This window comes from Camelina sativa, chromosome 6, assembly GCF_000633955.1.
Source record: "Camelina sativa cultivar DH55 chromosome 6, Cs, whole genome shotgun sequence".
Classification (NCBI taxonomy): Eukaryota; Viridiplantae; Streptophyta; class Magnoliopsida; order Brassicales; family Brassicaceae; genus Camelina; species Camelina sativa.
In genome coordinates this window covers 20,023,260-20,034,701 of record NC_025690.1, presented here as the reverse complement: position 1 = coordinate 20,034,701, position 11,442 = coordinate 20,023,260, and the positions used below count along the sequence as shown (strand labels likewise).

General features: G+C 32.9%; 2 protein-coding genes across 3 annotated transcripts; both read left to right on the top strand.

The window, feature by feature from the left end:
• LOC104792473 (membrin-11) lies at positions 3,053-4,479 on the top strand. Its single transcript, XM_010518621.2, has 4 exons — positions 3,053-3,179; positions 3,272-3,553; positions 3,795-4,065; positions 4,159-4,479. The coding sequence occupies exons 2-4, from the start codon at positions 3,309-3,311 to the stop codon at positions 4,318-4,320; spliced, it is 678 nt and encodes a 225-aa protein (XP_010516923.1). The 5' UTR covers positions 3,053-3,179; positions 3,272-3,308; the 3' UTR covers positions 4,321-4,479.
• On the top strand, positions 7,152-8,861 carry LOC104792472. Of its 2 annotated transcripts, none has more exons than XM_010518619.2 (5): positions 7,152-7,442; positions 7,682-7,785; positions 8,199-8,315; positions 8,391-8,492; positions 8,587-8,861. In XM_010518619.2, exons 1-5 carry the CDS (start codon positions 7,220-7,222, stop codon positions 8,755-8,757), a joined length of 717 nt encoding a protein of 238 aa, XP_010516921.1. In that variant the 5' UTR covers positions 7,152-7,219; the 3' UTR covers positions 8,758-8,861. The 2 variants fall into 2 exon arrangements, with proteins under 2 accessions (XP_010516921.1, XP_010516922.1); XM_010518620.2 differs by having other exon boundaries at positions 7,157-7,442; positions 8,202-8,315.

The following is an 11,442-nucleotide window of genomic DNA, read 5'->3' as shown; positions in this document are numbered from 1 at the left end:
AAGACTAAGAGATTTCACTTCCTAAATTCTCTAGTTTACAACAGATAAATGATTATATCGTCTAGTCCTTATTACTTTGAATATATAGCATTTTCTCCATTCTATTGTGTTGCAATTACTTTAATTTATTTCATAGTGATTTTTATGTTATTAATTTATTTATTCTAAATTTGCTAGCTTGCTCAATTTTGATATTTCATTTACACTATACATGTAATTAAGGTATTTTTAGATACTTAAAAATCACATAAAACCTACGTTTTTTTTGAATTTCTTTACTGAATTTTCTTTCCAATCAATGATTAGATCTTTTTCTTTTTGTGAAAGCTTTTTCTTCGCATGTTAAATCCCTAATTGTATGGCTGTACGGTCATGAGATGGCATTTTTTGTTTGTTTGCTATTGTTATCCACTTATTTAGGCCACTCAGCCAAATGACTAAAATCTATCTTTTATTTCCAACACTGTTATATATAGGGAGGTAGCAAAATTTTAATAAGAAAGTTACTCAATGCTACTAATCATTCAAAACCTTTCATTATTTTTGCTAATGATACAGGTGGTTCGTAATTGTAGGTTAAATCCTCCAATATTTTTGAAAGTTGATTAATGATTAGATCCTTCTAAATCACCAGTAATTATCATATGAAACTTCAAAATTTGCTTACAAGATAATCAGTATAAAGATATTCAACCAACAAATGTCAACCCATAAGCAATGAAAATTTTGATCCGATGAAATGAATACGATGAGATAGAGAAACAAAGGTTTGGTCCTTTGGCAAATGGAGAACATGTGCAGTTGTGCACTAATCCTATTCCATTATCATACTATTTTTCCAACTTCTTTTCTGTTCTATAATTTTAGTACTTTTTCAACTCTAGAATTATTATTGAACCTAAAAAAAAGAAAAATGAATTATGGTAGTAGCTAGAGTTTCAAGGGTCCATCTCATTCACGTCTCCGTGACATCTAGCAAGTGCCTAGAAAGTTTATAAAACGACCTTATTGTTTTCGGTGAAGACATAAGTATATGTCCATATCTGAATCTGTTTCCTTTACTGATTGATTGGTCGAACTTATCCAATGACGATTTTTATTTTTTTCAGTACAACAGAAAAGAAAAAATCAGTTACCTAGAACTTTTTCATTTAAATTTTTACCTGCATGCTTGTTTATATATAGTTTATGATTGTGTTTATGACTCATACATTCATATTTAGTATTAATTGTTATAAAGAGCATTTCAATTATATATAACGAAATTTTTACAGAGTTGTCTACTTTCACTATGTGTCCTTTCAAAAGATTTCAGCTGATCCTTACGTGATATGATTTTTCACTTGTATATGTTGCACTAGCTCGAAGTTAGATTGTTATAATAGATAAAAACAAAATGTAATTAACGAGTAAGGTGCTCAGCTAATTTTAAAGAATATATATTGTTCTACCTGCAAGGTTTGTCAGAACTTTATAATTGACTGGATGTGAAATATCGATCCGCACATGCATGTGAATATGACTTTTGTGATTGTGAAATGTGGTGGGACTGCGGCGTTTTTTGTGATATATAAGTCATAGGAAAGATACAATGAACAAAAAATCAAAGACAACTTACAACTTAGGTTTTCGTTTTAAGTATATATCTTACTAATAGATAAACTTTTTTACTTTATTCATTTCAAACTCCACATTTTCGTGGTATAACAAAATAAAAACAAAAAACATAAATTTGAGGTCAGTCACAGAATAATTAAATATATTTATCCAAAATCTAACTGTTATTTGGCCTAAATATATATATATATATATATATATATATCAAATTACTCAACATTAGCTTAACCTATAACGATATCGTATGTTTCTAATATATTTTGATTCCTAACGAATATCAATCGTAGTAAACATTTAAGTGCATGTGAATTTTCGAGATAATTTCGTTTTAAACTAAAAATCAAATAAGAAGAAAAAATGCAAAAAAAAAATGATTTACGGGGAAGTCCACTCAATAACATGAAACATCTTGGACCACAAAATTCCCAATCTTACTATTCTTGTGAAACAACCTTGTACCTAACTAGTGACAATTGAAATTTTACATAAAAATAATCATTGAAATTTCTAAAGTTTATCACTTATCTTTCATGGAAACGAGTGTTACACGTGATTACGTGAATATATATAAATCTTTGAAACTTCAAAGCTTATATATCTTATATTTCACGTAAATAAGTGTACACAAGAACAACACTAGAGAAGAGATCGGAAGAAGATCATAGAAGTGATGGTACGTACATGTATATCATGTACACAATGATTTTGCCAAAAACACTATAATATTGGCCTTTTTGGGGGTGTTAGTTTCAACACGGCACTTTGAAAATGTTGCTATTACAAGGAGTTTGTTTTACTAAACAAGTGTGGATTTGTTATTTCCAAATTCCAACCAAGAGGAGTTGGTAATATATCTACCTAGGGTCTCTTTTTTTCGTCAAATGATAATGACATTTACATGATTACACTAATAAGAAGGTAACTTAAATATATATATATATATATCTGAATATATATATATATATATATAAGTTACCTTCTTATTAGTGTAATCATATATATATCTGAATAGTAGGTTTTAATATATTAATACCGGCATGATGCACGAAAGCTTAGTCTATCAAACATATTCTTGAGCTTATAGAATAGTGAATAATCATTTGTCCCCTTATTGGTACACAAATTCATATGATTCTTTAACTTCCACTAAGTAGATTTGCGAAAAAATGGAACATATATATAATATTAAAGATATAACGAAAAGTTAAATTGTCTTTTACAAATAAAATAGTAGTGTGGATTCCACATCATTTTACACGTAAACTTTCCAAACGTTATTGTGTTAGTGTTAGTATGAGATCTCTGTTAATAATGCTACTTGACCACTTGGTACCAAGTCTAATAATGGGTTTGTAAGTTGAAGTTGAGCGAAACAAAAACAAACTAGGCCAATTAAGTATTGGATATGGGCCTAACATAGCGTTTAGCGCTTTTATTATTGTATTGTTTTCTCCGATCAAAAATCTAGATCGCCTCGTAACATCTCCGATTGCGATTTGCTCCGGCGGCAATTTCCGACACGGCGCGCCACAAGCTTTATCGTCTTCTTTCTCCTTCCTGAGGTGATTTTTGAATTTCGATCCGATTTTTTTTTTTTGTTTCTTCTCCACAATTGTTTGTTTATATTACTCAATTTCTACAAACTCTGATTCAGGTACGGAGAAGGTCCTGATTGATCTGAGTTGTGTACAATGGCGTCTGGTAGCGTCGGAGGAGGCGGATCCTTGTCGGAGGTATATAGTAGTGCGAAAAGGATTCTACTAAAGGCTCGCGATGGAATCGAGAGGTTGGAGAGGTTCGAGTCATCTTCTATGGATTCTCCCGATTTGGCTTCCTCCGTTAAACGAGACATTACTGAGGTCCGATCTCTTTGCTCCAACATGGATGCTCTCTGGCGCTCTATCCATGTTAAATCTCAGCGTGATCTCTGGAGAAGGTTCTTGTTTCCATCCCTCTCATATTCTAAATTCATCTGCAAGTGATCATTGCAAATCTCTGAATGCATAAGAGTAGTTTTAGTCCAAGTTCCTGTGTTGAAATCACAAAGCATATTAGGTGTTTCTTGATTTCTACTGGTTTTCTGAATCTCATAAATAGTGCTTCTCGAACGTTAGGGTGATATAGTTGAAGCTCTTGTGTTGAAATCAGAAGTAAGTTTTGGTGGGGTTTTGTTGCAGAAAGACTGAACAAGTTGGAGAAGAGGCTGAGTATTTGAACCAAAGTCTGGAAAAATACATGTCGAGGAATCAGAGAAAGATGTTGGAAGCTAAAGAGAGAGCGGATTTGTTAGGCAGAGCGAGCGGAGAAGGAGCTCACATTATGCAAATATTTGATGAGGAAGCTCAAGCTATGAACTCTGTGAAGAATTCGAAGAGAATGCTTGAAGAATCGTTTTCCAGTGGAGTTGCTATCCTCTCCAAATATGCTGAACAAAGAGATCGTTTGAAGGTAACCTTAACGGAATCTTAACCTGTGTTATACGCCACACAAGTCAATAAATACCATTAAGGTTTTCTCACATTGGGTTTTTGGATCTGTCAGAGGGCACAGCGTAAAGCTTTGGATGTTCTGAACACCGTAGGGCTCTCCAACTCGGTACTGAGGCTCATTGAGAGGCGCAATCGTGTTGATACTTGGATCAAATACACTGGTATGATCGCGACACTTGTCATATTGTATTTTTTCATAAGATGGACACGCTAAACCAAAGAAAATTGAAAGGCTTTAGTTACAAAGATTATATATGTAAAGAGTTTGGCTACTTGATCTTACTTCTTGTGCGCGGGTAAAAGATATTTTGTTTTGTTTATGCCATTACAAGACATTTCTGGCATCTGATCTATAGCTCATCAAGTTGAGATTGTCAAAATTGTACACAGCTTCTCGATTTCCTTTGCTTTGAATACAAACCACAACCAAGTATAAGGAATCTTTTTTGTCCTCCATATTCTCGAGGCTACGATCAAATGTTCACAATCTACAAGACAAGAGGTAGACGGAGTTTGATTGATTTTGACAAAAAAATTCGTTGTACATTAATTTTGAAATTGATATATCGTCGTTATGGAGATGTTCTCCTATCAGAGTTGAAATATAAACAAACATGTATTTTGGTTATGATGATACTTCTTTCAAGCCAGTCGAATCTTGTTGGCTTTACAAAATGATTTGTGGTTTTGATAAGGTAGTAAGGTAGTGACTTAGCGTTAGTCTCGTCAACAAACAAACAAACAAAAAAAAACTTCTAATCCGTAAGTATGGTAAACAAAGATAGCAAACGTAAAAAGAAACAAACTAGCCCAAAGTTGACATAAAAAAGATAGAGAATAAAATTGCTCCTCAGATTTCAAATCTTAAACTCCCCTTTGACACCATCAAAGAAAGTTTTCCATATGTCACCCTTGGAAGACCAACCAAAGTAAATACCTCTTCGTAGAGGATGAGTTTTTGCTGTGTAGTGAGTCACTAACTGTGGAATGTATTCTCCACGCATCTCTTCAAGTAGCGCAAACAGAAACATCCTCTAGTTCAATTACAAACCAAAGAGACGACAACTAATGAGAAGCTTAATATGTGCAAGAGCATCCTTCGTGCAGTCGGTTGTAACAAATTGTGTATCTTGGTTGCAAGCAACACAAAACTCATAGGGTATTTCTACATCTCATAGGGTATTTCTACATCTTCAACTTCATCTTCATCTTTATCTTCATTTTCATCTTTATCATCATCCTCATCCTATTTCTTTTTAATAAAGTTTTAATTAAAAAAATTATTGTATTCAAAGCTTTTTTTATAAAACAAAAGAGATTTTTTAGTTAGTGAGTAGAGTTATTTACATATATTTTTTCTTTGAAAAAACTAATTACATATATACATCTAAAATTTATTAATTAACATTTATTACAAAAATCTAGTAATGTAAATTTTCAACAATTACCATAGTTTTTGCCAAATATTCACCACTATCAAATTATATTGCCAACAATTTATTGATTCGCAGGAGCACCTTCATCCCCATCTTGCATCTCAGATACAAATGAATTGATGATTGATGTTGCCCTGTTCAAGACATGAGAAATAGCAACTTCATTCCAATCATACTGGATGAACAGGAAGAAAGCTTGATTTGAATTAAGTCTGTGCTGTTGGGCGAAATGCTCAATGGTATTCCTGATAGCAGAATGCTGCAAGAGAGAAGAGAAAAAAACGAGTGTTAAGGCAAATATCAAATCAATCCCGGAATATCAGCTACATAATCTCTCCCAATCTATTCCAAATATTATAGGATTTGCTAAGATCTACATTTACCCAAAATCAAAATATATTTACATCCAAAATCTACCATGATTTGCTAATACCTAATATCTACTACATTTAGTATCAAATTTTAAATTCAAACTTGATGGCCGAGGAAAGACATTGAGAAGAGGGTTTCGAATCAAAGCTCAAACCAGTGTCTAATCAAGCCCTCTTTTTTTTTCTTTCCCCAAAATCACATAAAAGAGAACGAATAAAATAGACAAAATTTTGTCTCAACGGTGAGTTACATTTACTTTATGTTCGGGTTCTAACCGGGTTCGGGTTACATTTATTTAACATTTATCACAGAAATTTAGTAATTTAAATTTTCAACAATTGCTGCCAAATATTCACCACCCTACTATCAATAGTATTGCCAATTTTTTTTGAAGAACTTAATTCAACAATTATCTCCTAAAATATGATTATATAATTTTCTAAAAAATGTTNCAGAATGCTGCAAGAGAGAAGAGAAAAAAACGAGTGTTAAGGCAAATATCAAATCAATCCCGGAATATCAGCTACATAATCTCTCCCAATCTATTCCAAATATTATAGGATTTGCTAAGATCTACATTTACCCAAAATCAAAATATATTTACATCCAAAATCTACCATGATTTGCTAATACCTAATATCTACTACATTTAGTATCAAATTTTAAATTCAAACTTGATGGCCGAGGAAAGACATTGAGAAGAGGGTTTCGAATCAAAGCTCAAACCAGTGTCTAATCAAGCCCTCTTTTTTTTTCTTTCCCCAAAATCACATAAAAGAGAACGAATAAAATAGACAAAATTTTGTCTCAACGGTGAGTTACATTTACTTTATGTTCGGGTTCTAACCGGGTTCGGGTTACATTTATTTAACATTTATCACAGAAATTTAGTAATTTAAATTTTCAACAATTGCTGCCAAATATTCACCACCCTACTATCAATAGTATTGCCAATTTTTTTTGAAGAACTTAATTCAACAATTATCTCCTAAAATATGATTATATAATTTTCTAAAAAATGTTATTATATCAGTTTCTATTTAAATATATATATATATATATATATATATCCCCACATAGAATTGTGATTACACAATTTATTGCAATTCTTTCAGTTAAATATTACTAATTTTTTTGATGGTAAAATGAAAAGAGAAGAAAAAAAAATTGAAACAAGAGGGGGACACGTGGCAGCATCGGCGTTAAAGCATGTGGCGTAGAGAGATACTCTCTCGCTCTGTTTCCTTTTTTCCCCTTCTTCTTCCTCCACGTCTCTCTGTTTCTGTTTGTGTTTGTGCTGCTCTCATGGCGGAGACCTCTACTACGCTTCTCTTCTCCACCTTCTCCTCTCACCTCACCATCTCTCCTGTTCTTCACTCTCATCATCCTCCTTCACCCGCTCGATTCTCATCTCTTCTTCTTTCCCGCGTTCGGAAGGCTTCTCGATTCGCCGTTAAGGCTTCGCATTACGGTAGCTTCTCCGATGACGATGCTTTTAGCTTCTTCCCTTGGTCCGATGCTAACAACGGTAAATCTAATTTCGGAGTCTTGCTCATTCTTATTGTTGGATTTAGATTAGGGTCTCTCATATGATCTAATCCAAATCAGGGTGATTCTGATCTCACTCGTTATGTTGTGATGCTTGTTGATCATCCTTGAATTATGTAATTTAACAGTTTTTGAAGTCTTTTATTCACATTTTTCTTGAAATCATATGCAATTCTTGAGTTGTGATCTGTGACAATTTGTTTTGTTTTGTTTTTACAGACATTGAATGGGTTCCTGAAGAAAGGATTACACTTTTCACTTCTGATGGGTTAGTTCAGATTGGAGGCAATATGGTTCCTCGCCGCATCAAATCTTCCTCTCATGTATGCTAATTTCATTATCTTTTGATTTAACTCTTTTGTTTGTGTTCTTGCTTGGAACTTCTTACAAGTTGTTCAAATCTAGTCAGGTTTTCAAATGTTTGTAGAGATTTTGTCACTCTGTCTTAGCCTAAGAGGTGTCTTGTTACTTGACCGTTGTGCTATCCTCAAACCATCTCATGTATGCATTTCATTGCATATGTTCTTTTTTCTGTTTGATTCCGTGCCTGTGGATAACAGATTTGTGTCATGTGTGTGTTCTTGTCTGGAATTTCTTATAAGTAAACAATGTAGAACCGATTTCGATGTTTCTTATCTTAAGAGGTTTAATTACTCGCCTCGCCTCATTGTGCTGTCATAGTTTTGCTTACATGTGTCGTTTCTTGGTTGAGATTGAATTATATGCTTTGTGACAGAAGAAACATGGGAGATCCAAATCACCAGAAAAACACCAAAAGTTTCAAGAAAGCGCTTACATGGATCCTGCTCAAGGTCTATGCCTTGGAGCTCTATTTGACATCGCAGCTACAAACGTACGCAACGCTTACTTTTTCGGTTTACTAAACTATGGACAACACAGATAATGTAGTGCACTGTATAAATGTTAGGGACTGGATATGGGAAGAAGACTATGTATCATTGGATTCTGCCGTTCTGTTGAGATGCTTAGTGATGTTGTTGAAGACACTGTCTTAGAACATGGTGGAGAGGTTTGAGTTTACCTTGAAATCACTCTCTCTGTCTTTCTCTCTCTTTTGCCTTTTAACGTTCTTTCTAAATTAACTACTACTTTGTGTTAAAAAGATTGTTGCTACAGAGAAAGAGAGCACAAGCGGTTTACAAGAGAAACTAACAATGACAGTGGCAGTTCCATATCTCTGGGGAGTTCCTCCGGCTGCAGAAAGGCTTCACCTTGCGGTTCGAACAGGTGGTGGCATCGTCGACAAAGTTTATTGGCAATGGCATTTCTTGTGATTCACAAAACATTGGCTCTAACCCACAATCCTCAAGTGTTTATATATCATTCATTGTACAGAACCTTTTACATTTGCTATAAATTCCCCTAATACATACTTTGATCTAATAATCTCTTTATGGTTTTTCTGCTTAGAGATAACAAGATTTTCGTTAGAGATCTGTTTGATGGGGGTATTGGGTTTTCATTTGGACTAGCTTGACTTATATGGTGGCCCTGTGCTGTCAAGGAATGCATAAATTTTGAAAAGGTTTGGATGTTTTTATTAATAACTTAGAGATTATAGGATATATTCTCTTCATGGAGATGCAGAAACTTAAGATACTCTTACTACGAAAAGCGTCTAAAGATCCTATTGAACGACCTTAAAGTAGTCCCGCGAAGCTTTCGGGAAGAGAAGTGAAAAGTCTTGTGTGTAAGCATAGCATTGGGGAAGAGAAGTAAAAAAATCTTGTGTGGCATTCCTGACCTTAACATATTCAACAACATTTAGCTGTAGATAAACTCTCTTGCATACTGTCTGTGGACGATGTTATGTGCATTCTTATTAAAAATGTCACAATCCTTACCTTCTTTAGATACCCACTCTCAACTAAAAAGAAAAACAAATACCGGTCAGTACAAAAAGTCAAAGTTCAAACACTAGCATAAACTCTAGTTCTTGTCTTTACTAGGATTTACTTTATTCCTTGCATCTCAATCCCAACAAATACTAGAAATAGTCTTGTGGTTCAATTTGTGCTTTCCGTAGAAATCTCTTTGTAAAGGATTTTGCAAAACGTGTCATGTTAAGACTTTCATATACAGCAATAGAAGCCAATATAGTCATAGCCTTTGTTCCAAAAAAAAATATTAGCAATAATTTGATTGTATATCAAACTTTAATTCTTGTCACTAATATTTATCATCAGTCGATCGCTGTAATAGTGTTTCAATGAATTATGTCGCACAATGATAGGCATCTTTTACAGAGAGGCAATGTCGTACCTTTTGTCAAGTTCCTCTCCACTCAAATTCTAATCACGCCATCTTTAATTCCTCATTCCCTTAATGCAGACTATTCAAACTACATATAAATATATAATGAATGAGATCATGCATGTACAAATATATGTTAGTGATTATTTAAACAGTGAAGATTCTTTTTTCTTTTCTTTTCTAATTCGTCGGTCGAAGAAGAAAACAAAATCTGACGGAGAAGTTAATTTATACAATTGTGTACGAATATATGCAGTAATACTAATATGTCGAGCCCAATCTTGGTACGACTCTCTTATCAGTATCAAAAAAGACGTTTGTGGCTAATTAATCATGCGTTAGGATTTATATTTTAAATTCGACCATCAATAAGTTATTTATTATCTATAGTTCATTTCTAATGTTGGAATTATGTCTATTTTCTGTCACATCAGATGCGCAATAGTCAAACTTGGAAGAAGAAATAGCAACAAAAAAAGAAATAGCAACAAAAAAAAAGGAAGAAAACCACATATATACAACTAGATGTCTGAAATATTCGAAAGATCCATTAATAAACATTGTGAAATTCTTTCTACTAATTTTGCTAATGAGTTTGGATAAGTTTGAAGGCAGCAGATACGATTGACCAGTTTCGCTGGAAGAAAATGATTGAGTTGCGCTTTAGAAAGTCGATAATTTTAATATTTAAGAACATAATGTTGTTTGGGAATATATTTTTGCCATCCATATCATTATTAAAATCCATAATAATAACAACAATAGATGTTGTGGTGAATATGGTCATCCTTTTGATCAACGATTGGTTAATTAATAACTTATACATGAGGCTATACTTAAGAGCATGGAAAGAAAAAAATAATACCTTGAAGAAATGCAAGTGGGAATAGTTTTCGAATTTAAATGGTAAGATATAATTTATATGTATGCATGTGTTTTAATTTGTGCTTATTGACAAGATTTTGAGATTCCTTAATGAGGGTGAGGGGAACAATACAAAGTAGTTAGCATACCAAATACTCTCACAGTCTCATGCATTCTTTATAGTTTATACTCTAAAAGCAAATTATAAGAGTTTTTTTTTTTTTTGGTGTGGTGGTAAAAAAACGTATTGGTAGATTATTTTAGCTATACAAATATGGAGTTGACATAGATAACCTATTCCAAATCTGTTATATATCTTAAAAACCTATATGAATGTTGTTCTTTTTCTATAAATTAACTTAATTACTCCAATGTTCCGAAGAACAAATAGTTCAAAATAGTTAAAAATGAAACTATTAGAAAATGATGCGACATTTTTATGATATGATAGATTTTTGTATCACATGTTTTTTCATGATAGATATAAGCTTATTGGCCATAGAAATGTTAGTTTGTAGACAGAAATCGATTTGTTAGTCACAATGTTCTTTTGACCACTATAAAAACTTCACTTAACACTTTAGCAGCTGTAAGTTCAACAAATTATATCTAAAGAGAGTTCTTATTTACAATAAAAAAATAAGTTAAACTCATTAATCACGTTTAAACCCCTCTTAGAACAAGCTTTAATAATTCATGTTCAGTTTTGAGAAAGAAAGAGAGAGAATATGGGGGTTGAATCAAAGTTGGTAAAAGAGATCAATAGTACAACATGAACTTATCCTCTGTCTTGTTTTCATCAAACCACAAGCTATTGCTACTACTAGTACAGCTACTACTTA

Excerpts from the sequence above, each read along its gene's own strand:
- LOC104792473 (XM_010518621.2), top strand. The coding sequence starts at position 3,309 with ATGGCGTCTGGTAGCGTCGGAGGAGGCGGATCCTTGTCGGAGGTATAT. Across the intron at positions 3,554-3,794 it reads CAGCGTGATCTCTGGAGAAG|AAAGACTGAACAAGTTGGAG; the intron begins GTTCTTGTTTCC and ends GTTTTGTTGCAG. Across the intron at positions 4,066-4,158 it reads AACAAAGAGATCGTTTGAAG|AGGGCACAGCGTAAAGCTTT; the intron begins GTAACCTTAACG and ends TGGATCTGTCAG.
- LOC104792472 (XM_010518619.2), top strand. The coding sequence starts at position 7,220 with ATGGCGGAGACCTCTACTACGCTTCTCTTCTCCACCTTCTCCTCTCAC. Across the intron at positions 7,443-7,681 it reads TTGGTCCGATGCTAACAACG|ACATTGAATGGGTTCCTGAA; the intron begins GTAAATCTAATT and ends TTGTTTTTACAG. Across the intron at positions 8,316-8,390 it reads TTGACATCGCAGCTACAAAC|GGACTGGATATGGGAAGAAG; the intron begins GTACGCAACGCT and ends TATAAATGTTAG.